This window comes from Megascapheus bottae, chromosome 10 (assembly GCF_031878675.1).
Source record: "Megascapheus bottae isolate mThoBot1 chromosome 10, mThoBot2.hap1, whole genome shotgun sequence".
Classification (NCBI taxonomy): domain Eukaryota; kingdom Metazoa; phylum Chordata; class Mammalia; order Rodentia; family Geomyidae; genus Megascapheus; species Megascapheus bottae.
The window spans coordinates 40,905,921-40,932,716 of NC_143518.1; the positions used below are offsets into that span (position 1 = coordinate 40,905,921).

General features: G+C 48.9%; 1 protein-coding gene and 1 long non-coding RNA gene across 2 annotated transcripts; one reads left to right on the forward strand and one right to left on the reverse strand.

Annotated features, from left to right (window-relative positions):
• Positions 1-3,343: 3,343 nt before the first annotated feature.
• Rorc (RAR related orphan receptor C) lies at positions 3,344-26,796 on the forward strand. The gene is made up of 11 exons (XM_090340985.1): positions 3,344-3,434; positions 5,975-6,004; positions 18,570-18,655; positions 19,213-19,354; positions 20,563-21,093; positions 21,297-21,418; positions 22,971-23,103; positions 23,269-23,376; positions 23,561-23,671; positions 24,787-24,896; positions 26,455-26,796. Exons 1-11 carry the CDS (start codon positions 3,395-3,397, stop codon positions 26,614-26,616), a joined length of 1,575 nt encoding a protein of 524 aa, XP_090197111.1. The 5' UTR covers positions 3,344-3,394; the 3' UTR covers positions 26,617-26,796.
• Positions 5,235-9,529, reverse strand: LOC150058260 (uncharacterized). Its single transcript, XR_016536861.1, has 3 exons — positions 9,096-9,529; positions 8,582-8,686; positions 5,235-6,533 (listed from the first exon to the last, which is right to left on the reverse strand). It is a non-coding gene; the product is annotated as an uncharacterized LOC150058260 (long non-coding RNA).

Genomic DNA, 26,796 nt, shown 5'->3' on the forward strand with positions numbered 1-26,796 from the left:
TCGCGCTGAAAGGGTCCTCGTTGCCCAAGATGAGAGCTCTCCCATTGCTTCACACCCCGGCAGTTGGAATTCATAAGTGCGGTCTCTAGAAGCCCACCTTCTAGCTTTATCTCTGTGGCTATACAGAATTTGTACTTCAGCCTTACAATACTCCCACTAAGGATCCTTAGCAAATAGCTGGATTTGGAAGTATCTAATATGAACGTTAGAGCTCATAAAACATTCATAATATTCCTCCAATTTAGGGAAGATCTGTGAGATGCTAGGCCTTGGATAAAGCAAAGATCAAAACAGATATTAGACAAACCATAAAATGAACAATACCACTTGGTAATAAGGTATGGAGTAGAAAATGGGGATTGGATAATGAAAGGGAGGAACAAAGAAGTGGAAGAGAGGGCATAAAATACATATTTTCAGCTGTAGAACTTTGTGACAGGTCCACTACTTTATAGTCTTATCTCAGTCATCACAACCACTCAGTGGATATGATGATGATTCCTATTTCACAATGAGAGAAGAGATCAAAGAGGTTAAGCAAACTGCCCCACAAGTAAGCCTTGGCTTCAGTAAAGAAAGGTGTCTAACTAAGACTCTACCTTTAGGGGCAACCCAGAGGCTCATGGGAAACTATGAGGTAGGAAGCGGTTCTCCCAGCATTCACAGTGGTATTGCCACTTGTGACTGATGTGGTCACCGAGGGATTCAAAGGGCCTCAAGGCCCACAGCTGATGCCCAGCAGACCACATCACTACTAGCCTTTTGACTCTAGAAATCAGAGCTCCAGCTTGTCCGTGCTTTTCAGCACTTCTAGGTCTGGGTGACTCTCAAGTTGAATTGATTTGGACGAGAGGTTTGAACAGAGTCACTGAAGTTCAAGGCCAGAAGCTAGGGCCACCATGGCCTTTGTGATTTCAAAGGGGAGGGCTGGATGCAATGAGATGAGAGACTGTAGCTACTTATGGAGTCTGCATTGACCTTTTAGTCAATGGTTGAAACTACCTTCCTGAAGCCATTCTGGTAAATTGAGGGCTCCTCAGATATGGAATCCCTCAGACCCAAAGAAAAGCAATCCCTAATCACTGAGTCAGTGTCTTACAGGACATTGCCTGCCATGGATGGGGCTTGGAAGGACTGTGTGTGGTATCACAGGCTCTGAGTCCAACTTATTTTCCATCTTTACCCCCTAGGCCCTCCCTGGAAGGATAGGCTTGCTCTGATCTTTAAGTGGTTTCTGTGGTTTAGGGGGTGGAGAGGAAGGGAAAGAAAAAGTTGGCAACTACTCCCCAGAGTCAAGCCACTACCACCACCACCCCGCCAGGCTGTTTGCCCCCTGCTTTGAGATTCCCTAGCCAGATAAAGGGACTTGGGCATGTGGGGTGAAGGGGAAGTGAAATGATTCTCTGATCCCTATCAGCCTCTTCCTTGCATAAGAATGTAAGACTATTTGAAAAGGAAATAACCAGTACACAGCTTTGAAAGGACTGATAACCTCCGGAAAGGAAGGGGCTGTGATTAGCAAGAGGGAGGAAGGTTTCTCGGAGGGGACTTCCCAAAAGAACAACTTAAGTCCTTTCTTGCCTAGTAGATAAAGAACCCAACCCATCCATATTTAGAGCAGAGAAAGTCTAGGAAACTTGGCCTAGAGGCCAGAACCCCTATCTTCCCAACCCCCCCCATCACTTCCTGCCTACTCCACCCAGCAGCAGGAAGTGGCACTCTGGAAGTGGTATCTGGGGATGTGGAGGTGCATTCTTCATTGCCCCCCCTGCCCCCGCCGTGGCTATGGTTTGGGTGAAGGAATAGTGTCACAGAGGAAGAGAAGCCTAAGGAGGAGAGATGAAGCGACACACTGGAGAGGCACAGAAAACCAAAGAGCCAAGGACAGACAAGGACCAGGAAAGAGAGATGCCATGTTCTTCTCTCTGGAGGAAAGGAGAACAGATCTATGCTGCTGGCATTCTCTCTTGCTACCTCTTGCCTACTCCACTTATCAGCCTGGAGGCTTCTGGGTGGGGTGATGTTTCCAGGCTTGGCATCTTACTTCAAAATTGCCCCAAGAGGTAGAGCCCTGAAACAGACTATTATTGTGTTCTGCTAGAGTATACCATATAAAAAAGGACATGGGTACCAACACATACCCTCAGACTCTCAGTGCAGAAGGGGCCTCAAATCTACCTTCCTTTTTTCCTTCCCATCCCCTTGTCATTCTAGGAGTTAGAAAGTCCTTCTCACCTTCCCATCCTTATCCCTCAAGCTATAGTTCTTGGAGACTCTGGGAACTACTGTGGGACAGAGGTGCTGATGGAAGCAGAATGTGAAGTTCCAGGGTTATGCGAGAGCAAAGGATGGTGACGTGGGAGGGCAAAGAAAAAAGGGGACAGCTGCCTACCCAATCCATGCCAGGTGCCACGTGCACCAGGTGGGGGGAGTGGGCGAGTCACGAGGCTGTGGTGTGGCTGGCTCCTGTTCTGCTGTTTACCAGCTGGGAGAGAGAGCAAGAGGGAGGAGGTGCCAGGGAGCCTTTTCTGCAGCCTGGCCCCTGGCCAGCTGCCTGTTGGGTAACCAGGAGTGCCAGGCCCAGCTAATCAAACTCTGGACCGAGGCTGGGCAGGAGAACAGCAGCATCCCAGATCCACAGAAGCCTTGTTCCTCAGTTCTCCTCAAAGAAGGCTTCAATGAGGGCAGGCTCAGACTCAGGGGGAGAGGGGGGAGGTCTCCTCATAATCCATCCCCCACAATCCAGACCATAGTAAATGGAAGCAAGAAGCAGGGACACATAGTGTCCTTAAAGAAACAAAAATACAGCTGGATGAATCTAACCCCATCCCAAAGAAGAAGCAGAAACATGTTCTCCTTCACTGCCCCTTCCCCCCCCCCCCCATCCCCATTATTCTGTCACCTGTCTTAGTCTGGTAGAAACTATAGGATTCTGAAATCCCAAAGATCTGGGTTCAAATCATAACTCAATCGTGCATCATTCTGTGTAACTTCTGAAGCAAGTATTTAATATCTTTAAGCATCATTTGATTGACTTTCTGGTTCATCTGAAACAAAATTACGTTTCCTGTGGTGGATGTTATGAGGAATTTCATAAAGCAGTATCATGATTTACATACAGGACCTGGCAAAGCCAGACACATAGTAGGTGAGTGCTAAATGCTAGGTCCCTTCCTTTCATCTGTTCTGTTTCCCTTCAAAGGCTCCAATCTCTAGCTTTTTAGACTCTCCCCAAGTTCCCTCCTGGTGCCCAGATAGCTCTGCCAGCCACTCCTTTTCCCTGCCTGCTGATGGCCAGGTGCTCCCTCCCTCCTCTCTCCTCCCTCCCCTGGGCCCTGCTCCCTGCCCTCCTGGGCAGCCAGGGCAGCAAGGACGGCACCAAGGGAGCTGCCCCATGGACAGGGCCCCACAGAGACACCATCGAGCCTCCAGGGGTAAGAGGCTCCACAGCCCTGCAAACAGGTGGAAGGGACTGTCAGGAGGCTCGGAGGAGGGGAAAGATGGGAAGACCCTGGGCAAGTAGTGAAGGGGACAGATAGGAATGCAGAGAATGGGGGAGATGAGTTGGTAGGGAAGACCAGGTATATAAGATATGACAAGTCCTGATTGAAAATGAAGAAACAGGAGAAAAGACTGGAACCTAACACAGGGAAACAGGAAAGGCAGGGGAGGTGGCAATAACCCTATCCAGGGAGAATAAAGGAGAGAAGAAAAAAAAGAAAGACAATTTGGGGTATGAGAAAGAGGGGAGAGAAGGGTCAAGGTAGCTGGAAGAATGAAGAATCAGAACAAGGTCGCCTTTCCAGGTGTGAATGTGCCTCTGGGAAATGGCAGGGTCCCCGCTTACCAATTTCAGCTGGCCAGGGGCAGGGGGGCTGGCTGCTTCATTCGCCAGTGGAGGAACCTGTCCTGTCCTGCTGTGAAAGGGGGAGGGGGACAGCAACCACACCCATTACTTGCCCAAGCCTACTAGCCTGGCACTTTTCCTCATTGGCCCAGAAATATGAGGTTTCATTTCTGCAGAGAATGTGGGGCACTGGGCCAAGCACAAGGAGGGACAGAGAGTTGGATTAGCCCTAGTCCCCACCAATGGACTAACTCAGGCATCCTTACCCCATGTCTGGTCAGTGTGAGTACCCAGGGAAATGTGTGAGAGCGAGTGCCAGAGCTGTTGAGCACCAGGGCCACCTGGTGGAAGAACAGCTTGCTCTGTGGGCAAGGGAAGCATACTCCCTCCGCTCCTCCATACCAACTTAGGACCACTCTGAAGTGCAAAGCTAGAGGAGGGATGAGGGTGCCACTTCAGGAAGGAAGCTAGGTGGGGTTGGGTAGGATGATGAGGATGGGTGGGGCTGGGTAGTGTCATTCCTTCTCTGGGCAGACCTAGGGATCCCAGGTCACCAGGCACACCTGGCACCACAACAGCCCAGTATGTGAAGCCTAGTTGTGGGGGGAGCATCCCCAGGACAGAGGGACAGTGATGGGGGTGGGGAGGAGGTACTGGAGAGGATATTGGAGACAGGGTCTGTGTGACAGGATTGGACAAGAGAAGGAGAAAAGAGTAACAGGACAGAGTCAGTGATTGGGGAAGTTATAGGCATAGCTGGGACAAAAGACTAGCCATGGGTTCTATGAACTGCTGTTATGCGGATATAGGAAATAGATCGAGGTCTGGTCTGGAAGCTTCTTCCCAGAGGCTCCCTTTCCAGGTGTTTCATAACTCTGTGAAGGAATGCTTCTATAGCCAAGCTCTGGTTAAGGCTCCTCCCTCAGCAGCTGCTCCTCCTGGGTGGGCCTCCAGCACACAGAGCCACACCCACCCACCTGTGTTCTCTGCCTCCGCTTCATCCACATCTGATCACACAGCACAGCAGCAGAGGAGAAGCAATTCTTCCTAGGCAGATGGCAGGCCAATGAAGTCTGGCTGATGGAGGCCAGAGAGGGTTTTTGTGTACAAAGCTCTCTGCTTTGCCCCCAACCCCACACCTCTGAAACTTCTGGATACTTTCAAGCATGGATCAGCAATCAAGAGTTTTGTTCTCATGCAGATTTTGCTCTGTGTGCAGAACATTTACAGTGTACTTATAATGTACCAGTACCATGGAGTATTCTAGACATTGCCAGCACAGGAAGGTGAACAAGACAGATATAGGCACTGTCTTCCTAAGGTTTACAATCTAGCACAGCATACCCATTTTACAGATCACGGCATACTTAAGGTCATTAAGGTGTTGAGTGGGTAAACCTCAGGGCAGGGGAGAGTGCCTGCACAGCTTCTCGGGAATGGACAGAATCTGAGACCTGAAGGGTGATGAGAGGCTGGTAGATTAAGGGGTAGGGAAGGGAAGGTCACTCCAGGCAGAAGGAGTGGCATGGGAGAAGTCCAGGAGGCAGTCAAGAGCCTGGCACTTTGAGGACCGGGAAGAGGGCCCGCATGGCTGAAGGGCAGAGATGGAAGCAGAGCTGTGTTGGGGACCAAGTATGGGGTCAATGACCTTAGACCTGCACAAGATGTTATCATGACAACTTTGGGCTGTGTCATTCACTTCTCATTTAACCTATTTGAGACTTGATCATTGTTTTGTACAAATGTAACCCCTGGCAGTTTCCTGATTTTAAGAAAAGCATTTAAGATTGGAACTTGAAATAAAAGGCGTTACAGTCTTAAATTCACAGCCTTAGGCTATAGTCTTAAGCTCGCCTTAGGCTGGAGTCTTGGGCTTCTCACTTAGGCTGTAGTCCTCCCGACACCATCTTTTTCTTGTCTATTTCTTTTCCCAGTCTTCACCCCCAAGGTCAGGAATCCTGGTTCGCTGCCGGCTGGCTCCGGCAGAGCTGGAGCTGGCAAAGGTGCCCCAGCTTCTTTTCAGAAGCCAAGCTCTGCTGGGAAGGAATGGAGTAGAATGATATGAATCCTGTAACTGGGAGAAGTGCCTTCAACTGTGGATACTGAACCTTTCTTTTCTCTTTCCAGAGCTGCTGGCTGCAAAGAAGACCCATACTTGTGAGTAGGGGCTTGGGACCAAGAACTGGTGCTAAGTTGTGGTGATAGAAAATTCATCAAGGACTCTGGGAGGCCTAGAAGTTAAAAAAAAAAAAAAAGCCTCAAGCCTGGACAGAGGTAGAGGAGCCAGGTAAAAATGATAGCCTGGAAAGGAGGCAAGCCTGAGGAAAGTATGGGACAGTGAAGAACCAACCCACAGACAAGGGCAACGGGAAGAGAAGAAGCCTGGTAAGGGAAAGCTGTCAAGAAACAAAGAACAAAGGAAAAGAGGTTAGAGAAGTTGGACAGAGACACACAGGAAGTGAGAGGGAGGCCAGAGGGAGATTGGTGGGCCAGGGAAGGGAGGAGCTGGAGAGGTGGTGATGGGTGGCAAGTAGCCTTCGAAACTCAGGGATGCCACAATTGGAGGCCCCAGGCTTTGTGGCAGCAGAGCCAGGTTTGGTGTTCATCTCTGTGGTTAACACATCCTGAAGCGTGAACAAGCTTGGTTCCTGGCTGTGCTGTGCAGAAGTACAGGAAAGCCTTTGATCTGTAGGAAACAGGATGAGTTATGGACACTCTCTGCCCTGGGACCATAAAAGACTAGAGCCTGTGGGAAGGCTGGAGCTCAGGTAGAACTTCCTTTTTTTTGCCAGTCCTAGGACTTGAACTCAGGGCTTAGGCATTGACCTTGAGCTTTCTCAAGGCTAGCTCTCTAGTGCTGGAGCCACAGCACCACTCCTGGCTTTTTCTTTGTATGTAGTACTTAGGAATCAAATCCAGGGCTTTCTGCATGCTAGGCAAGTACTCTACAACTAGGCCATATTCCTAGCCCTCAAACAGAACTTTTTAATGGATACATTTTTCTTTAGATTATTCCCCCCCAGAAAATGCATGTGCTTCATCTCAGTAGCAAAACTCAACACCTCTAGCAGGGCCACAGTATATGCGCTCAGTAGCCTGTGGTACTCTGGAAAAGGCTTCCATTAACCTGGGTGCCTGATCCAATGAGAGTTCTCCATTTCTCCCATAAGTCCTTCCCTTCAACTGCTCAAACCATCAAGCCTCCCTGTTCTAGGCAGGGCCACCCCAAAGGGCTCAGCACTCCTCCTCCCTGTGCCGGAGGACAGGGTTGGGGACTATCTAGGATTTGACATCCTTCCCGGAGGTGGGGACTGCTTTGCTCAGCATAATCCTGATCAAGCCTTGCCTGCCGGTAGCCACAAGGCCTCACGGAAATGCTGAGCAGGGCCCTAGGTGGAAAGCGGGTCAGAGAGTGACGTTGATGTATGTGAGCTAGGGGAGGGGGGAGGAGCGAGAGGGGGACTTTTGGAGCAGTGGGAACTGGGAGAAGTCAAACCATTCCGACTCTCCATCCTTTACACAGAAACCTTAGCCAGGACACTGTCTCCAGCTCCTGTCTTAAGCCCAATAAGTGCTACTATGAGGATCCAACAAGCCCTCTTCCCATTCACTGCCCAGCTCTCAAAGCCTGTTTGAAAAGGTTCACACTGCCTGAGTAGTTGCTTATGGACTTCTAGCAAGATCAAAGACCTCTCAGGAGAGTTGGCTCAAAGAATCTAAATGTTCGGGGCCAATCAAGGACCAAGAGCTAGAAAGAACAGATCCTGAATTAAAATAACTCCAAGAAAACCAGAAGTTTGGCCTAGTGGTAGAGTGTTTGCCTAGCATGCACAAAGGCCCGGATTCAATTCCTCAGTAGCACATACATAGAAAAAAGCTGGAAGTGATGCTGTGGCTCAAGTGGTAAAGCTCTAGCCTTGAGAAAGCCCAAGGACATTGCTCAGGCCCTGAGTTGAAGGCCCAGGACTGGCAAAACAGTAACAACAACAACAAAAAAAAACAACAAAATAACCCCAAGAGGATCTAAGACCAGGAACCAGAAGAAATTCCCAGATGTGGGGGAATGAGGTGTGGGGGGATGGAGGGGGAGGAAGCAGTGTTACTCTTAAGAAGCCCTGAAGGTGAATCCTCAAGGCTAAGGTATACCTCTAAAATATGATCTATCAGTTGGAACTTGAGCCAGTCGGCATGTGAGTCAGAGACCTTCAAAAGCAGACTTGAACCAGAGAAACCTCCTGCCCTTTAAGGGAGAGCTGAGTTCAAATCTGCCTGGGCTCAAATCCTGTCCCTACTAGTTATTAAGTCTGTGACCTTGAGCAAGTCACTTAACTTCTCTGGGTCTTGCTTTTCTCATCTTTGAAAGGGGAAAGTTACCTTGGAAAATACTTTGTGAGGATTAGCTAAAGCCACATAAACTATTAGAAACATTTCTGGCACCTAGTAAGCACTATTATTACGATTATAAGTTAGTGATAAATGTCACCATCTGCATTCCGATTTGGCAAAGTTGCCCCTAAGGAAATGTCTGATGGACTTGCCTCTCCTGCCGATTCTCAGTATTTGCCTGATAATTGTTGCTACTACTAGAATTTCATGTTCCCTCGCATGTTGGCAGGGAAGAACATAGGGAAGGAGGAGGTGGGGGTTAGACAACCTCAGACATAACAGGCTGGGTTAATTCACAGGGTTTCAGTGGCATGTGCTGCCACCCCCAGCAGACATCCTGTGACTTACCTCTGGGACATTCCTGTCCCTGGAGTCCCCTGGCAAAGCGAGTCAGGCTGAGGTCCTCAGAGAGGGGAATAGGAGGTCCATTCCGGCTCCCCAGCCAGAACTACCCTGGCAAGTAGTGGAAACAGCTTTTACCGCGGGTAGCTGTTGCATGTGGTTTTGGAATTTTCCAACGCCCCCTATGATTGGTTGCTCCACCCCTCATACCCTGCCCCAGGCCTAGATTGGCCACGTGGAGCGCCTGTCATCTTACTCATTACACCCCTGGGGGACTACGGGGGTTGTCACTTAGCCACCTGTGTGTTGTGGAGTTTAACATCCCCCCCCCTTCAGAAGCACTGGGGGAAAGCTAAGTGCAGAGCTGCAGGCTGGGGCTCTGCTGAGAGGGCCTCACCCCCACATCCACTGCCAGCTGTGCCCTGTACCTGGACCACCCTGCTGAGAAGGACAGGGAGCCAAGGCCAGCCAAGCCACCAAGCCTAGGTTCAATCATGAGAAGTAAGTGAGTTGGGGTCACCTGGGTGCGGGGGAAGCCTGGGAGTCCGGCCACCATCCCTGAGCCTCAAGTGGAGGGTGTCTTGGGAACAGTATGAACAAATCTGAGGGCTCCTCCCTGGAAGGGTGTGTCCTGGTCAAGGTCAAGAGCGGTTGGAAGCTGGACAAAGCTGGGCGGAGTGGCTGGGAATTTGCTTTCTTTCTCTCTGCAGGCAGTTTCTTTATTTCAGCAGTGGTGAAAGCACAGTTGTGGAATTCTTGCTATAAGTTCTGTTAAGATTATCTGATAATGCCTGCGGTGTCCTGCCCCTAGGTTCACAAAAGCAGAGACCCTAGGAGGGGAGTGCTGTGGGGCACAGCAGGGAGCTGGTAGAGGGTAATTACTGGAGTTCTGAATTACTCTCTAGGCTCCTAGTGAAATATTTTCCTCTGTGCCTCCTACCAGAGGTGTTGCTCTGTTCTGAAGCAGGACAGTCAGAGTATACTGAGGCTAGCAGACAACAATAGGTCAGAATGTCAGAATCTATATACCTCACAGATACCACAGTTTCTGCCCGTCCAGGGATGCAAGATCTAAGTGCCTTCCATCCAGGATAAACATATGTCCATAGTCCTCCAGGTTTAGTCACCCATTCAAGGACTAGGAGAAGAATCAGGATAGTAGAGATAGGAGCAGAAAACCCTCAGCATCAGTCCCTTTCTGCTTAGAAACACTAAGCCAACAACTGACAGGCAGGTGTCTGTCAGATGGCTCACGGAGGACCTCTAGAGAACTGCTCAGAGCACAGGGTGAAGGAAGAAAAGGGAAGCCTGTGTCCCTGTGGCATGAAATGGCCTCAGCCTCAACCTGGGGTCTTCCCACAAGCCACAGAAGAGAGGTCATATTGGGTCCTGGAAAGACCCATGGACTGAGAGTCTAACAAACAGATTCTGGCACCATTCTGGCACCTCTGGCAAGTCATTGAGGTCCTTGTATCTCATCTGCAAAACAAGGAAATTAAATACAACAATGCCAACTATGAAGGAGGACCAAGGAGTGAACCCTAGATTCTCTATGCCCCAAGAGTTATAAAAGAGTTTCTTCCCTCCCAGAGGAGAAGAAAAGGAGATAGAGACAAGAAAGAACTCCATTTCTTTTCTCTTTTTTTTTTTTTTGCCAGGCCTGGGACTTGAACTCAGGGCCTGAGCACTGTCCTTGGCCTTTCTTAAGACTAGAGCTCTGCCACTTGAGCCGCAGCATCATTTCCAGCTTTTTCTATGTATGTGGTACTAAGGAATTGAACCCCGGTCTTCATGTATGCTAGGCAAGCACTCTACCACTAGGCCAAACTCCTGGTCCAGGAACTCCATTTCTGTGAGTAGAATGAGATTGCATTGCAGGTGTATGCTGCCGTGGATGAGGGGTAGGAGGAGAGCCAAAAGTATGGAACGATGCAAGTAGGAGCATCTTTTCTAGCTGTTCTCCACCAACAGCAAGGGCTAGTAGGCTGGGCTTCCCACAAATAGTTCCAAATGAGCACGTCAACCCTAGGACGCCATGTGGGTGTGCTTCCAGCCCAGCACAAAGGCAGGGGTTCCTGGAAGTATCTAAAGAGACAGTTGGGCTGCTCTGTGTTGAATCTACCCCTGACATACACACAGCTGTCTAGGAGAGGGGAATCTCAACCAGTTTGAAGGTGAGTGCCACTGGTCCTCACGTGGGCATTTCTGAACGTCTCAAAACCCCAAGTTTGTAGTCCTAAATCACTAACACGGGGGGAGAGTTAGACGTTTGTGAAGCTTGATGTCTGTGGCACACCCAAACACTAAGGCCAAACAAACAAGGAGCAGAAATAGCCCAGGAAGTAAAGTGATGTAGAGACTAAACTCACAGGACTGATGTATCACAGAGTGATGTCTAGATGGAGATGTGGATTGAACATACCAAGAGAACCAAAGCTGTGTAGTGTGAAACCTGAGAACTCCTGAAGTGCAGTTCACCAGGCACAGACACAGGGACAGGTAGAGAAGGTATCCATTAACCAAACCGGCTCCCAGCTGGCCAGAGGGTAATCCAACTATCTCACCCTAAGGGGCTTGGCCAATGCAGAACCAATAGATACTGAGACCCAGGCACTGAGCCTAGATAGGGAGGTAGATGCCAAAGGGTGAGAGGTTACATGGCTGCCCTCTCTGGGCCCTGATCTTTAATCCTATCATGATAATGAGGAATAATGAGCCATAAAGAACTGCAAGTCCCCAGGGAGCCACATAGCTCACCCATAGGGTCCAAGGCCATCTGATGCTCCTTCTTAGCATCTTGCTAGGATCTTCCTTGCATCATTTCTGCATCTTGCTCCTTTCCTTTCTTTTTGTTCCTAGCACAAATCCCAACTGCCTGGAGCCAAAGGAACTAGAATGTAAAGACTTAGCCTGTCCCATCACAGTGAAAATAATATATGCTAATATGTCTGTTCCGGTCGGGAGTGCACTTTTCCCCTCCCCTGCCTCTACACCAGCTCAAACTGAGCCCATGCCTAGGGCTCTCCAAGAAAGGCAGTTTGGAATCTCATTCAGGTGCCTGATGCCTAGTTCTTCCTGAGATCTAACCCCCCTTCCCTGGGGCTCTAAGGCTCAAAAAGGATGGGGATGTCTATTTGGAATGTCAGGATGGTAACAAGGTAGGGCCTTTGGCCCAGCACCAGGGTCTTTCTGGGTCTGCTGGCTTCCCAGAGCAGTGGTGGTGCCATGAACCAAGACCTGAGGCTCTGGAGGCAAGGGAGGCCTCTGAGTATGACACTGTGACGTCCGGGCTCCCACTCCTCAGAGCTTCTTCCTGGTGATTCATCCCCTCCCCCCATCCACTGGTTGTTTTCACTGGGTTCTTTTATTTCCCCTTCTTTCTCCTGTCCCAGACTGCGGGGGTGGCGGGGGCAGCAAGAGGGGGTTTCAGGAGGCTGGCTGTCTTTCATGGCTTTGCAAAACCCCAGACTCTCTCTCTCGCCCACCTGAGTTTTAGCTTCACTATTTTCTCAGCTCTAGGATCGGAGTGTATCAGCAGAAAATTCTCACCAGGGACTGTGGGGAGAGCCCAGTCTGGGCTGGGGTAGTGTCCACCAGGCAGACAGGTGCCTCCCTACCCAACCCTCCTCCTGCTCCTGTGGTTGTGCCAACCACCTTGGTTTTCAGCATTGCAGAAGCTGGGGGGAACCGAGAGCTGAGGCTGGTAACAGATTGGGGTACACAGAGGACCCCTGGCTGGAGCTGTGGTCTCAGTGGCAAGAGAAGGGCCTCGGCTAAGAAAAGAGAAGTGTTTCTATTTCTCACTCATTTATCATTCATCACTGCAAAGAAAGAGGCAAGAAACTGGTCCACACCTTAAAGGAGCTATGGTCTGTCACGAGTTAGGCTTAACACATTGTCTCACCTTAGCAGGAGGGGGGACATCTCTCTGGCTCTTTGTACTACACATGAGTTTGGGCTTTAGTTCTGTGAATTTCTCCCTAAATTTTGTCTAACCCACTCCTCTCACTTTACTCTTTCCCTTCTCCTGTGGCAGATAATCTTGCCCCATCTCACCCCTCTCTGTGGTCCTTTGGGTATCTCACCCTCATAGGATACATAACAGTCAAGGGCACTAGCTCCAGAGTTAGAGTGACCAGTGCCAGCAAGTGGCAGATCTGAGTCTCCCTAGGTCTCGTCTGAGAGACCAAGTCTAGTAGTCCCTCCTCTACAAGGTTGTTGTGATCATTCAAAAATCTTTCTACAAGCGGTCCATGCCTGGAATCCTAGCTACTCGGGAGACTGATCACCATAATTAGAGGCCAGATGGAGGAAGGAAAGTCCCATGACGCTCATCTCCAACTGGCCAGCAAAAAATCAGAAGTGAAACTGTGTCTCAAGTGGTAGAGCAAAGGGACAGTGCCCAGATCCTAAGTTCAAGCCCCCCAAAAGAATGTGCCCGGTGCTTTTTCTATAGTTATTAATTCTTCCTTATGCAGTGGGTATTAGAGAGAAGCAACTTAAAAAGAAAAGGGCCTAGCTGTAGATGGATAGGGCCTTAGAGGAAGAGAAGATTCCAGGAATCAATCCCATCTGAATCATTCTCCACTGTTCTGGAGGTGGTTCTGGGGTTTGAGGAGTGAGATGGCCCTGGGTTGCTGCTGCTACTCTGCTCCTACCACTTCCTCTCTGTGGCACAGGGCACCTGGACATGGCCCAGGGCAAGGCTCTGGATACATTCAAAGAGCACTATCAATGGATCTCGCAGCTGTGAGATTAGAGGAGGTTGGAGGCAGAGGAGGTTTTCCTCTACCGTATTTCTTCTCATATGAGCCTCTGATGAGATGCTTCCTAGGGAACCTACAATCTCTGAAGCAATCCAGGGGACCATTTTCATTTTCTTTCTTTCTTTTTTTTTTTTTTTCTTGTGGGGTCATGGGGCTTGAACTCGGCATGGGTGCTGTTCCTGAGCTTTTTAGCTCAAGGCTACCACCCTACCATTGTGCCAAGCCCTATTTCCTATTTTCTAGAGGTTAATTGGAGATAAGAGTCTCGGGTCCTTTTGTGCCTGGGCTGGCTATGAACCTTGATCCTTAGATCTCAGCCTCCTGAGTAGCTAGAATTACAGGCGTGAGCCACGTCACCCGACTTCTTTTTCTTGTTTCTATCCTTTTTTTTTTTTTTTTGGTTGGTCATGGGACTTGAGTCTTGAACTCTGGGCCTGGGTACTGTCCCTAAGCTCTTCAGCTCAAGGCTACCACCCTACCCCTAGAGCCACAGCGATTTTCTGGTGGTTAATTAGAAATAAGAATCTCACAGACTTCAGTACCTGGCTTTGAACTGTGATCCTCAGATCTCAGCCTCCTGAGTAGCTAGGATTACAGGCGTGAGCCACCACGACCGGCCCATTTTCTTTTTCTAAGCCTACATCACAATGAAGTTTTACAGGTCACACTGGAAGGAAGGGAAGATGTAAGAGAGAACCTGATGAGTGTGAGAGTGGGTGCTCAGCATGGTCGCAGTACTGGGTTCAGTCCCTAGCACAAACACTAACAAAAGAAAAAAAAAAAAATAGGAGGAAGAAAGAGCTCGGGAAGAGATTGTCAAACCTATCTTTCCCACCTGGGAGGAACAGTCTGACACACACACTTACAAAAAAAAACTGACAGAAGGACTAAATTCTTGCTACTCAAAGTGTTGGCTAAAGCATTACAAATTTAGGTACCAATCTAGAGATCATTAAAAATGTAGACTGTCAAGCCAGATTGGAGAATCTCCTGAATAGGGATTTACATTTTTGTTTGTTTTGTCTTGTGGTCCCTTTGACCTACTTTGAAATGCAAAAGGTAGAATCTAGCTAATTTAGGGAACTATTAAGGACATTTTTCTCTCTCTAGTTTCTCTCCTTTTGGAAGTATAGAATTGGAGGATTTTCTTTTGATAACCAATCATGTGCTCTCTATTCTGCTCTCAAGTGCCTTTGGGCATTTCATCCTTGGGGTACTTAGCTTATTGGTTGAGGGTACTTAACGGTTGAGGGCATTGATTCCAGAGTTACAGAAGCCTAATGCCAACCCTGCCAATTCTGAGTTTCTAGGCCTCAGTTTTCGAATCTTTCTCAGGAGAAAAGTACAATGAGTGGCAGGTGAGACACAAAACCCTTCCCAAGCAAGAGTGGGAGCAGTGGGGTAGGAGCTGGCTATGAGGCTCCTGACCTTTGTTTGGCTCGGGTTCCTGGCACCGTCAGGCCCAAAGATGGTAAGTTCCTGGCAGGCCAGGCTCCCAGGAAACAGTTTGAGTAATCCTGTGATTACTCAGCTCCCTCTCCCCATGTGAGTTCCCACCAACTGCTGCTCTAGGACTGGTTCATTCATGGGGCAGGTCTTGAAGGTAAGTTATCAGAGGTGTTTCTCAGCTTCTCTCACTCCCATCCCCCAGTCCCCATCTTTTCCCCGCCTCACACGCTCTCTTGAGTACTGGTACTTTCTCTTTGAGGTTTGGGGTGGATGGCATTGAAGGGGATGCAGGTGGCAGGGGAAGGAGGAAGAATAGGACAAGAAGCCTAGTAATGCTGAGGATTGAACACAGGGCCAAGACACAAGCATAGGTGTGCCTATGTTTCTGCCCCTGTTTCTCCTTTCCTTGGGCTGTCTCTATTTTTTCCAGTCATGAACTTATTAGTCCCTCCAGCTCAGAGAAGCTAGAGTGCCAGACCCTGAGAGTCTCTGATTCTGTGTGCTTCTCATTGTATACTTCTACCTTGGACTATGCTTGCAAGAGGTAGAGGAGGTGCTAGCCTGGAGGCTGAGGTCCAAGGCTCTAGAGCTTCCAAATACTGTATTTGTGAAAGAGTTCCTTGGCTGGCTACCTCTTCCTATGAAAAGGACAGGCTTTTGGTAACACTCTGGTGAGGTTCCTAAGGCCGGGACCAGCAGCAGGTCAGCTGTGGGGCAGGGAGATATGTCTCAGGTCACCTGTGTGGTCAATGCATACACGCACACGGATGTGGCTCTTGGAGAAGGGAAGAGGCAGGGAGGCCTGTGGTCGACTGCTGGGCCAGAGCCCAAGTTCCCACTGTGGCTTGGCCTAATCTCCCTCTTGCTTGCTTTGTTGGGTGACCAATGTTTTCTGCTCCCCTTTTTCTGGTCTTAGGGCTACTGAGGAGAGATATCACCAAGATAGAGGGGAAGATATTAGGTGAGAGCAGAACCTGTGGGGCCCAAACTCTTCTCCCATCCTGGCCATGTCCACAGCTTCTTTGTTTCACCTGGGTCAGCAGCAACTGGCACTCATGGTGTGTTCTATCCCTATGTGGTGGTAATGTCATCTGATATGAGTCACTCATGGACAGGCAATATTATTTTTACCTTCACCTCACTGCCAAGAGAACTGAGGCAAACAGAATGTGACTAGAAGCATGAAAGCCCCCATACTTTCTGCCCCTCTTATTCTCTCTTCCCTTCTGTGTATTGACCTCTACTCATAATTTACTAGAAAGAATCGAAAACCCATTTGTCACTGGTCATGGGGTGACCACAGCTTACTATGTGGGTATGGGGTGGCAAGTATGAGTGGAGGTGGGGGGAAAGCACCATGTCCTGATGGAAGGATTGCAAAGCACTCATGTGGTCCTATCTCTACAAGAAGGCAGCTACTTACCCTGACTCAGCCTAAGGCTGGCCTGACAGGATGATAGTTTAAAGATGGCGAAACTAATATTCAAGGAGTGGTAAGTAAGCCATGATCTCCCAGTCCACCCTACATAAGGAGGTCTTGCATATGACCAGGGGGCAGGCCCACTGTTAGATGGAAGCTTGGATTTGCCCTCGCTAGGGTACTTCCTCTATTCCCAGGGTGGAAGACCTGTCACAGGTAAGAAGCAGCTTTGGAGCCAGGTGTTGGTGGCTCACGCCTATAATCATAGCCACTCAAAGGCTGAAAACAATATTTTATATACTGGGGGGTGGGGAGCTGAAATCTGAGAATCATGGTTCAAAGCGCCCATCTGCACAGGAAAGTCTGTGACTCTTATCTCCAGATAACCATCAGGAAATTGGAAGTGGAGCTCTGGCGAAGTGGCTAAGTGGTAGAGTACTAGCCTTGAGCAAAAAAGCTTAGGGACAGTGCCTAGGCCCTGATTTCAAGACCCATGACTGAACAACAACAAAAAAGAGGCTTTGACCACTTCTTTTCTGGTTTCCTCCTCTTTTTTTTCTGGCTTCCTCCTCTCCTAGCCTCCCTCTCAAAGGGAAAACCAACCAATCAGTGATGGTGGAAAAACCATCTATAGGTTCCTGTAAGTGCTGAAAATACCTGGAGTGGCTTGGGATCCCAAACCTTCAAAACTACAGAGAGCTGTGAACACTGACAGGGACTAGGCAAAGAACAGGAGATGAATCTGGGGCCATCAAGCAAGCAACAGAGGAATGTAAGCAAGCACAGCTTACAATGAGCTTAACAGGAACAAGAATCTGATACTAGTGCACAATGAGCAAGCTCTAGTATGCAAATATCTCATGTGTACACTGGTACAAGCAGACATGCCAATGACCCGCAGCCCCAGTGTACATATGCAGAAAATGCTTTTAAACATGTTTAGTGGGCTGAGATATAGCTCAGTGGTAAAGCACTTGCTAAGCAAGTGCAACATACTAGGTTCGATCCCCCCCCCCATAAAAAACAAAAGACAAAAAAAAAAAGTTTAGTGATCTGTGACCCAAGAGTCTTTCACACAGTGCAGCATCATGAGCTAGGTACCAAGGGCTCAACCATGTATATAGTCCTAACTACTCAGGAGGCTGAGACCTAATGACTGTAGTTCAAAATCAGTCCAGGCAGGCAAATGAGACTTATCTTCAGTTAACAAGTAAAAAGCTGGCACTAGAGGCATGGTTCAAGTGGTAACATGACAGTTGTGTAAGAACATGAGACTTGTTCTGAGTTCAAACTGGTGCAGAAGCAAAACTGACAGCATATTGAAAAGCAACTAGCTTTGAGAACCTGAGCCTTATCAGACGTTGTCCTTCATCTGCTAAGTGAGCAGGTGAATAAGATGGTCTCCAGATCTCAACCACTGTTCACACAGGTGGACACAGATGTCTTGTACATCCTCTAATACTGACACATGCAGAGTTCCCTTCTGTGCACTCAAGCCAAGGGCCTAGAATCTATTTGATTCTCTTCCTGACAGTCAACAAAGCTGGGTTGTGGAGTTCCACTCTCCTAGACTCATCTGTGGCTTCTTTCTAGATTCTCTGCCCCCTACTCCGTGAGTCCCTCTCTTGGTTCCTGCTTCTGTGCAGCCTCCCCAAAGCTTTCCGTCTGGCCGAGAATGACTAGTATCTCTGCCTAGCCCCCAGTTACCTCCTGCATGATGTACCCCATCTTCTGCCATGCCCCACACTCTGCCCATGGGAACTGATCTCCCAGTGGGGGAGGGAGCTACAAAGAAAGCCCCATTGAGCGGGAAGCAGGTGTCATGAGGCAGTGAGGATTCCTATAGCCCAAGACAGGATGGGGGTGGGGGCATCTGGAGACATTCAACTTGAAGAGCTGAGCAGGTGGCCTCTCTGCAGCTGCTTTCTGTCTCCATAAAGCTGAGAGGACTCCAGGCTGCCCTCTCTTTGCCCGCTCCTCCTCTGTGGGGAAGGGAGATCCTTTACTGAGAAGCATTTGCCACTTCACTTCTTCCATTTTACAAGAGGGAAATATCTGGAGCTGCCTAGTGAAGTCAGGGAAGAAAAAGGCACTGTGTCTTTAGCCCAGGTACATAGTGGTAGAATTAAATTTAAAAAAATAAAAGTAGGCCAGGAGTTTGGCCTAGTGGTAGAGTGCTTGCCTGGCATGCACAAAGACCTGGCTTTGATTCCTCAGTACCACATACATAGAAAAAGCTGGAAATGGCGCTATGGCTTGAGTGGTAGAGCTCAGACCTTGAGTTCAACCCCCTGGACTGGCCAAAAAAAAAAAAAAAAAAAGTATCTTGGGCTGATGTGTGTCTCTTTCTCCCTGCTAGCTCAAATTGAAGTGATCCCTTGTAAAATCTGTGGGGACAAGTCATCTGGAATCCACTACGGGGTCATCACCTGTGAGGGGTGCAAGGTAAGTTGTAGGCATCCCCACACGCACGCACACACGCACACACGTAAGCATGCACACACACATGCACACGCCTCTTCAGAGCGGGAGGCCAGGGTCACAGGGTCAACTGAGGCAGCTAAAGAGCTTCCAGTGGTGTCTCCCTGAAAGAAATTGAGCAAATTACACAAAGAAAGGGAAATAAGCCAATCTCAGGTGGCTCATGCCTGTAATCCTAGCCACTCAGGAGGCTGAGATCTGGGGTACATGATTTGAAGCCAGCTTGGGCAGGAAAGTCTGTGAGGCTCTTATCTCTAACTATCAAAAATACAGATGTGGAGCTGTGGTTCAAGTGGCAGAGTGCTTGCCTTGAGCAAAAGAGCTCAGGGACAGTGCCCAGGCCCTGAGTTCAAACCTCTGGACTAGCACAAAAGAAAGAAAAAGGGAAAGCAAAGCAAAAGAAAGGAAAGGAAAGACCATGAGAAGACTGAGGCTGAGTCGTGGCTATGTTACAGGTGGGTCAGGACCACGCTTTGCCTGGCCAGGATACGAAGCCTTGACCTCCCCCATGCCTCCCTCAGGGCTTCTTCCGTCGGAGCCAGCAGTGTAATGTGGCCTACTCCTGTACCCGCCAGCAGAACTGCCCCATCGACCGCACCAGCCGTAACCGATGCCAGCACTGCCGCCTGCAGAAGTGCCTAGCGCTGGGCATGTCCCGGGATGGTGAGCCCAGACAGGCAGCTGCCAGGGGTTTTCCTGCAGCCTGTGGAGGGACTGTAGAGCTAGGACTGCTAGGTGGATCGGCCTGCAAAATGCCTTCACGAGACCTCCTTCCATTTCTCCTCTTGACAGTCCCTTGCTCTTCCCTTCGGAGTCAGTCCCTTAAAGTTCAGAGTCCCCAACTTGAGGTTCTGTTCCAACAATTCTTTCTCAAGATCCCAGCCCTTTCGTCCCTTCTTCCTGAGATGAATTCTCTTCATGCTGCGTCCTTCTAGCCCAGCTCACCTCTAGCTTTGGTGTCTTTTGAAGACCTAGGGTATCTTCACCTTCACCTCCCTCCCTGAATCCTCCTCTGCCCCCCACCAATTCCATTCTAGGACATGGGAATATGGCTAAGAATGGGAGCAGAATTGGCCTAAGGACCCGGAAGGAGGCGTAGGGGAACAGATGTTCCTTGTGTCTGCACCCACCACCTCCTCGTCGGTCCCCTCAAGTCCCCCACCACAGAAGGAGCTGGGGGAGGGGGCCCAAGGTGATGAGGAGGCAGAAGGAGACTGTCAGCACTTTTCAGTGCTCAAAATAACAAAGCGAAAGGAAACATGCAGGGGTGCAAAGGGGCAGGCAGGGTGAGGGGCTGTGCCCCCACACTTGGGAGGGGTAGCGGGGGGGAGTGAAAGGCAGGAAAGAGAGAGCAGAAGAGGATGTTCAGAAGCAAGCCACGGAGCCTGGGTTGGGCTGTGGTGAGTATCTAGGTCACCAGGGAGCCTGCAGGCCTGACCACAGGGAGACCTGTGTTCTCAGCCCTCCTCTTCCTCCAGCCCTCCCAGACAGGCAAGCTGACCCCAATACAGCCTGAGGCCCCCTTGCCCAACACCTCCCCCCCCCCACCAAACACCAATCTCAGAAAGCCAGAATCCCCTGCCCAGGTTCATTATTTGAATTCTGATACTATTAGAAGCTAGTTGAGCATCGGTAAGATTTTGTTCAGGAAATGGAAATGGCAGGTCAGATATATCCTGATTCAGAGTGAGGGGTGGGAGGAGACCAGAGCCTAAGTTCCCAAAGTAAAGGTTCTTAGAAGAAGGCCAGAGAAGTTGGGCTTGGGAACAGAGAGCAGTTTGTCTAGATAGAAGGAACCTTATGTCTGCTGACCTTGTCCCGAGACATGCATGTTCTGCCTCCTAAACTCCTGATCCCTTGGCCTCTTTCAGCTGTCAAGTTTGGCCGAATGTCCAAGAAGCAGAGGGACAGCCTGCATGCAGAAGTACAGAAACAACTCCAGCATCAGAAGCAGCAGCTGCAGCAGCAGCAACAACAACAGGAGCAAGTGGCCAAGACTCCTCCAGTAGCAGGCCATAGAGCAGATATCCTCACCTACACCTTAGGGCTTCCAGATGGCCAGCTGCCCCTGGGGGCCTCACCTGACCTGCCTGAGGCCTCTGCCTGTCCTCCTGGTCTCCTGAGAGCCTCAAGCTCTGGGCTGCCCTATTCTAATAACTTGGCCAAGATGGAGCCCAAAGGGGCCTCCTGCCATCTTGATTACAGCCCTGAGAGGGCCAAGGCTGAGGCTAGAGAGAGCATCTATAACAGAAACAGCCAGATTACTTCTGGCAAATGTGGACTTCCTTTGGATGGGCCCAGGCACTCTGGGTTTGGGGATCCAGGACAGAGTCCAGACGGCTACTGCAGTCCCAACTTCCACAGGACCCCAGAGGCACCATATGCCTCTCTGACAGAGATTGGTAAGCACCTGGGAAGGTAGATGCAGTGGTGGAAACCAGGGAGGGCTGTGTCAACCAAACATGAGCCCCTGGGAGGTAAAGGGGTCCTGGACAAGGGGCCAAGATAGGAGGCAATGCAGGGTAGACCCAACAGGAAAGCATCCTGTAAGAGTTGGGGTAGGAGCTGACTGAGATTGAGTCATGCCTTTCTCCTCTGGCCCCAGAGCATCTGGTACAGAATGTCTGCAAGTCCTACCGAGAGACATGTCAGTTGCGGTTGGAAGACCTACTCCGGCAGCGTAATAACCTCTTCTCCCGGGAGGAGGTGACCAGCTACCAGAGGAAGGTATGATCAGAGAATGTGACAAGTGAGGATATCCCATTATCACTGAGAGTGCCCAGAGATGGATACCTGCACAAGTACAGGGGCTGGAGGGGAAGAGGACAGATACTGTTGATAAACACAGGCTGCCCAACAAGTGTATGTACTGCTTTTGAGTACATACTCTGTGGGCAGAGTGTCTGTCCACACCCTAACAGATGGACAAGAGCTTTTCCTTAGCCCCTGCTATTAATTTTTTTTTTTTGTAGGTCATGGGGCTTGAGTTCTGCCTGGGCGCTGTCCCTCAAGGCTACCACCTTACTCCTGGGCCTGGGTGTTGTCCCTGAGCTCTTCAGCTCTAGGCTACCACCCTAACCTTGAGGCAAGCCCTACTTCCCATTTTCTAGAGGTTAATTGGAGATAAGGGTCTCAGGTCCTTTTGTGCCTGGGCTGGCTTTGAACCTTGATCCTCAGATCTCAGCCTCCTGAGTAGCTAGGATTATAGGCGTGAGCCACTTCATCCAGCTTCCTGCTATTAAAATTTATTCAGCTTCCAATCTATTCCTTTACTACCTAGACTTTGATATATTCTCCCTTCTTCCTCCTCCTCCTCTTCCTCCTTCTCCTCCTCCTCCTCTTCCTCCTGCTCCTCCTCTTTGGTCAGTATTAACTCTACTCAGAATCTGAGTAGTGTTATAGAGAATACTCTTTTTTCTGCCAGACATTATGATAAATACCTTACATAGATTATCTTCGAGCCTTCCAATAACCAGTTTATGAGAGTGGCATTTACTGCTGTATAGATTTATTTATGATCACAAAGTAGTGGAAACAAAGTCAAATTGAGATCTATTAGCTCTGACAATACCACTTGCTCTAAATAGCATATCCCACTAACTTCTGAAACTTACGATGACCATAGTGTGTTTGGGGGAGAGGGGATGAAGAGTAAGTAGGGAGCCAGGCATGGCAGGAGGCTGAGATCTGAGGATCAAGGTTCAAAGGCAGCCTGGGAACTACAAGGTCCGTGAGACTCTAATGTCCAATTAATCACCAGAAAACCAGAAGTGGCCCTGTGGCTCAAGGGCTAGGGTGGTAGCCCTGAGCTGAAGAGCTCAGGGACAACTCTCAGGCCCAGAGTTCAAGTCCCACAACGGACCAAAAAAAAAAAAGAATAAGTAGGCTTTGAGGGTAAAGCTATATCTCATATGGCTTTTATGCCTAATGCAGTGCTTCAACATAATATTTAGTGCCTAGTATTAAAAGAGCTACATGGACTACTAGGTTACCATAGCTTGGAGTTAGGAAAAGTTACTGTTCCTTTAATCTCTCCTTTGTTTCCTTTGTACCAAGCTGGTAGTAAGTGGGATCACATGACAGGAGTTGACCCCCTCCCCCCCAGTTACTCTGTGCTAATGTAGGTTTTGAAAATTCCCAGTGTTGAGAATGTGGGAGTTCAGAAAGTACAACCTACAATTCATTATATGAAACTCCTAGGGGCTTGGGGGGGGGGATCAGAGGGCCACATAGAGGGCCACACAGAGGGCTACAGGGGATCCCTCCTTTGTCCCTGCAGTCTATGTGGGAGATGTGGGAGCGCTGTGCCCACCGCCTGACTGAAGCCATTCAGTATGTGGTGGAGTTTGCCAAGCGGCTCTCAGGCTTCATGGAGTTCTGCCAGAATGACCAGATCGTACTACTAAAAGCAGGTGCCATGGGATAGGGAGGCAGACCTGGGTGAAAGGGGACAGAGCACAGAGTGGGAAAGGCTGAATGGAGGGAGTGGCTTAAAGACACCAGGATACTGAGCAGGGCAGAAACAGACTGCTGGCTTTGTTTCATGCTATCCATCCATCTTTTCTTCCCCTCATCAGGAGCAATGGAGGTTGTGCTGGTCAGGATGTGTCGGGCCTACAACGCTGATAATCATACAGTCTATTTTGAAGGCAAATATGGCGGCATGGAACTGTTTCGAGCCTTGGGTGAGGGGCAGTGGTAAATGAGAGAGAGGATTTGGATGCCAACCCCATCCAATGCTTTGTGATCCAAGACACCTTTTGTATAGAGCTGGCTGATCTTCCCCTCCGCCCCTAACACCCAGGGGGCGGTATCTGGGGCACATGGTCTCATCTGCCTAGCTCACTCTTCTGCTCTCTACCCCATCAGGCTGCAATGAGCTCATCAGCTCCATCTTTGACTTCTCCCACTCCCTCAGTGGCTTGCGCTTTTCCGAGGACGAGATTGCCCTCTACACTGCTCTTGTTCTCATCAATGCCAGTGAGTGTGACTGGGGCTGGCAGGGGGAAAGGACATTCTGGGGACTGAAGCACAGCAGATATTGAGTCTAGGCTTCTGTATGTGGTTAAATCTAGGAGCTAGCTTGAGATAGCAGGATGAACCCTACCTAATACTGCTGTAAGATTAAATGAGTTCAAATAAAGATGCAAAGGACCCTTAGAACACAACCAAAAGCAGTGTAAGGTGGTGTGATTGGATCAGGGAGAAGTGAGAATCAAAGGAAATGAGCCACTTCCTTGATAGAAATTAGTCTGAATGTTGGTGTATATGGCAGTGACTCTTGTGTAGCATGCTCTGGAATCACCTGGGGTGCTTTAAAACCAACTGCTGCCTGGCTCTTAACTTCCAGAGTTTCTGATGTCATTGGTCTGAGTTGCACTTGAAATTTTAATAGCCTCCTCCAAGCCATGAAGATTGAGAATAACTGCTCTGTACAAAATCCCTTTATACAGAATACCTGCAGTAATGTGGCTATAGGTATCCAGCTCCACTGGACTAGAGTGGCTAGCCTGAGCCAGCTGAACGCTAAGTAACTCACAGAACCTGCAGAAGTAGGTTGGCTGCCAACTGAACTTGCAAATCATTTTTCTATCTCTGCCAATATGCCCCCTTTAACTGGAAATTACAGCATTAAATGTGACTTCTTGGTATTTAAAGGAAACAGGTCAAAAGGTGGTTTGGGAGTTGAAGTGAGTCATAGAGTGCTTTAGAGGCCCTGGAAAGGGCCTGGGTAGCTTCTATCTGAAGCCACTCTTCTAGGAGAATTGGAACTTTCTTCCAACCTTTATTTCCCCCTGTGGCAGATGGGCTATGTGAAATATCAAGTTATCAGGGAGGGAGACAGTAGACTGAAGTTAGAAGTTTCCATCCCCTTCATCTCTCTCCAGTTTCCCCTTGCAGACAGCTAGTCAAACTCTAGGTCCCAGAGCTAACAGCTCCCAAACCAAGACACACACACACACACACACACACACACACACACACACACACACACAGAGTTCAGAACACCAGATGTGTGAAAATACCCAACACACCCTTTTGCTGTAGAATCCATATTCTTTCTGTTCTCTCTTTGGTTCCATCCCTTCCTTCAGACAGACCAGGGCTGCAAGAGAAAAGGAAAGTGGAGCAGCTGCAGTACAATCTGGAGCTGGCCTTCCATCATCATCTCTGCAAGACTCATCGACAAGGCATTCTGGCAAAGGTAGGAGCAGTCTCAGGGGTAGAAGAGGCCAGGACTGATGCCAGATCTGCGACATCAGTGCATGTAACAGGGTTAGAGTCTGAGGGTGCAAAAGAAGGAGTACTGAATGCCAAGTGATGTCAGAGAACTTGCAACAGCACCAGGGCTGAGGAAATGAGCAACTACTTCCATGTGCACAGAGATGGAAGTTAAGAGTCTGGAATTAAAAGGGACCTCTAGGGAGCAATTCAGTTTAATATAGCCAACATTTACAAAGCACCTGCTTGTATAAGGCGCTGTGGAAAGATACAGAGATTCAGTTTTTGCCCTCATCAAGATATTTTAGACTGGTATAAAGAGGCTTATATACTTGCTAATATAACCCTATCAGAATAGAATGTCATATGTAATGTTACAATAATGAGATTAACAAAGTGATTTCAGTGATATGTTCTGTCATCTTTATGGCAAACCAGTCAATAAGGACAGGTATTAAAATCTTCCTGTAGCAATAAGGAAACTCCAACGACTTGTTTATGCAACTCATGAATTGATAAATGAACATTTTGATTCCAGTGTTTGTTTGTTTGTGTCCCATGTCTCTGTGTCCCCAGTATGTTGTTCTAAAAGCTTTTGGAAAAATTAGATGTGGGCATAGAACAAGGATTCCAACAAACTGAGTGCAAAAGGAGTGAAGCATAAATGCTTCCTAGAAAAGGTAGCATTTAGCAAAGTCAGGCAAGAGACAAGGTTTTATGAGAGCTCCATAAGGGAATTCCAATATGATCAATATGAGCTATATGAGCAAAACTAAGAAGGCAAAATAGTGTATAGATGGGGAATAGCTGATGGTACTTTTTGAGTAAAGTATAAGATCAGAAGTAGAGATTGATGATGGGGCAGAAGAACAGCAGAAGATGTTTGAAAACAGAGGAAAATCGGGGAGAATTTTCAGTACCATAGAAAGAGTTAAGGCTTTGTTTCTAGGCAATGGGGAGCCCCAAGGCTAGGGAAATGCTATAATTAGAGCTGTTATTAGGCAATTTACTTGGGAAGCAGTGTGAAAGATCCATCAGTATAATCACTCAAGTAGTCCTTTGCTATGTTCCAGCGCTAGTGTCGGAGGTCCGACTGCATGCAGAATACATTCACTTAGCGTTGAGTTTTTATTTTCTAATTTATATTTTTTTGGCCAGTCCTATGGCTTGAACTCAGGGCCTGGGCACTGTACTTGGCTTTTCGCAAGGCTAGCACTCTACCACTTGAGCCATAGTGCCACTTCCGGCTTTTTCTGTGTATGTGGTACAAAGGAATTGAACCCAGGGCTTTGTGCTTGCTAGGCAAGCATTCTATCACTAAGACATGCTCCCAGCCCTTGTTTTGGATTAAACAACAACAACAACAACAACAACAACACATGCATACATACTTTTACTAATGGGATTTGGCTGATCCAAAGTGCCAAGTACATAGAGCAGAAACAAGGAGGGGTAGTCCAGTCCAGCCTGGGCAAGAGAATTTGACTGCTCTGAGGAGAATGCTGAAGTACTGACCCTTCTCCCCGTTAACCCTTCCCCAGCTGCCACCCAAAGGGAAGCTCCGGAGCCTATGCAGTCAGCATGTAGAAAAGCTACAGATCTTCCAACACCTCCATCCCATTGTGGTCCAAGCTGCTTTCCCTCCACTCTACAAGGAACTCTTTGGCACTGAAATCGAGTCTCCTGAGGGGCTATCCAAGTAGCCTGGAGAAGGGACACCTTTCTTCTCCTTTCAGCCTGCTGGCCCACCTCCCTGAACCCTGTTCCACCATCGCCTTTTCCTTCCTATGACTCCTGGAGGGTGGTTCTGCCTATGCCCTTGGGGTGAACAAATGCTAAGACTGGTTTTCTGCCTCGCAGGCTTGCCTGGAAGTGGGTAGGGA

What these genes read in the sequence shown, in the direction of transcription:
- Rorc (XM_090340985.1), top strand. Translation starts at nt 3,395, where the DNA reads ATGGACAGGGCCCCACAGAGACACCATCGAGCCTCCAGGG. An exon ending in ACACCATCGAGCCTCCAGGG is followed by an intron (nt 3,435 to 5,974) that starts GTAAGAGGCTCC and finishes TTCTCTTTCCAG; the next exon opens with AGCTGCTGGCTGCAAAGAAG. An exon ending in TGCCTCTCTGACAGAGATTG is followed by an intron (nt 21,094 to 21,296) that starts GTAAGCACCTGG and finishes CTCTGGCCCCAG; the next exon opens with AGCATCTGGTACAGAATGTC.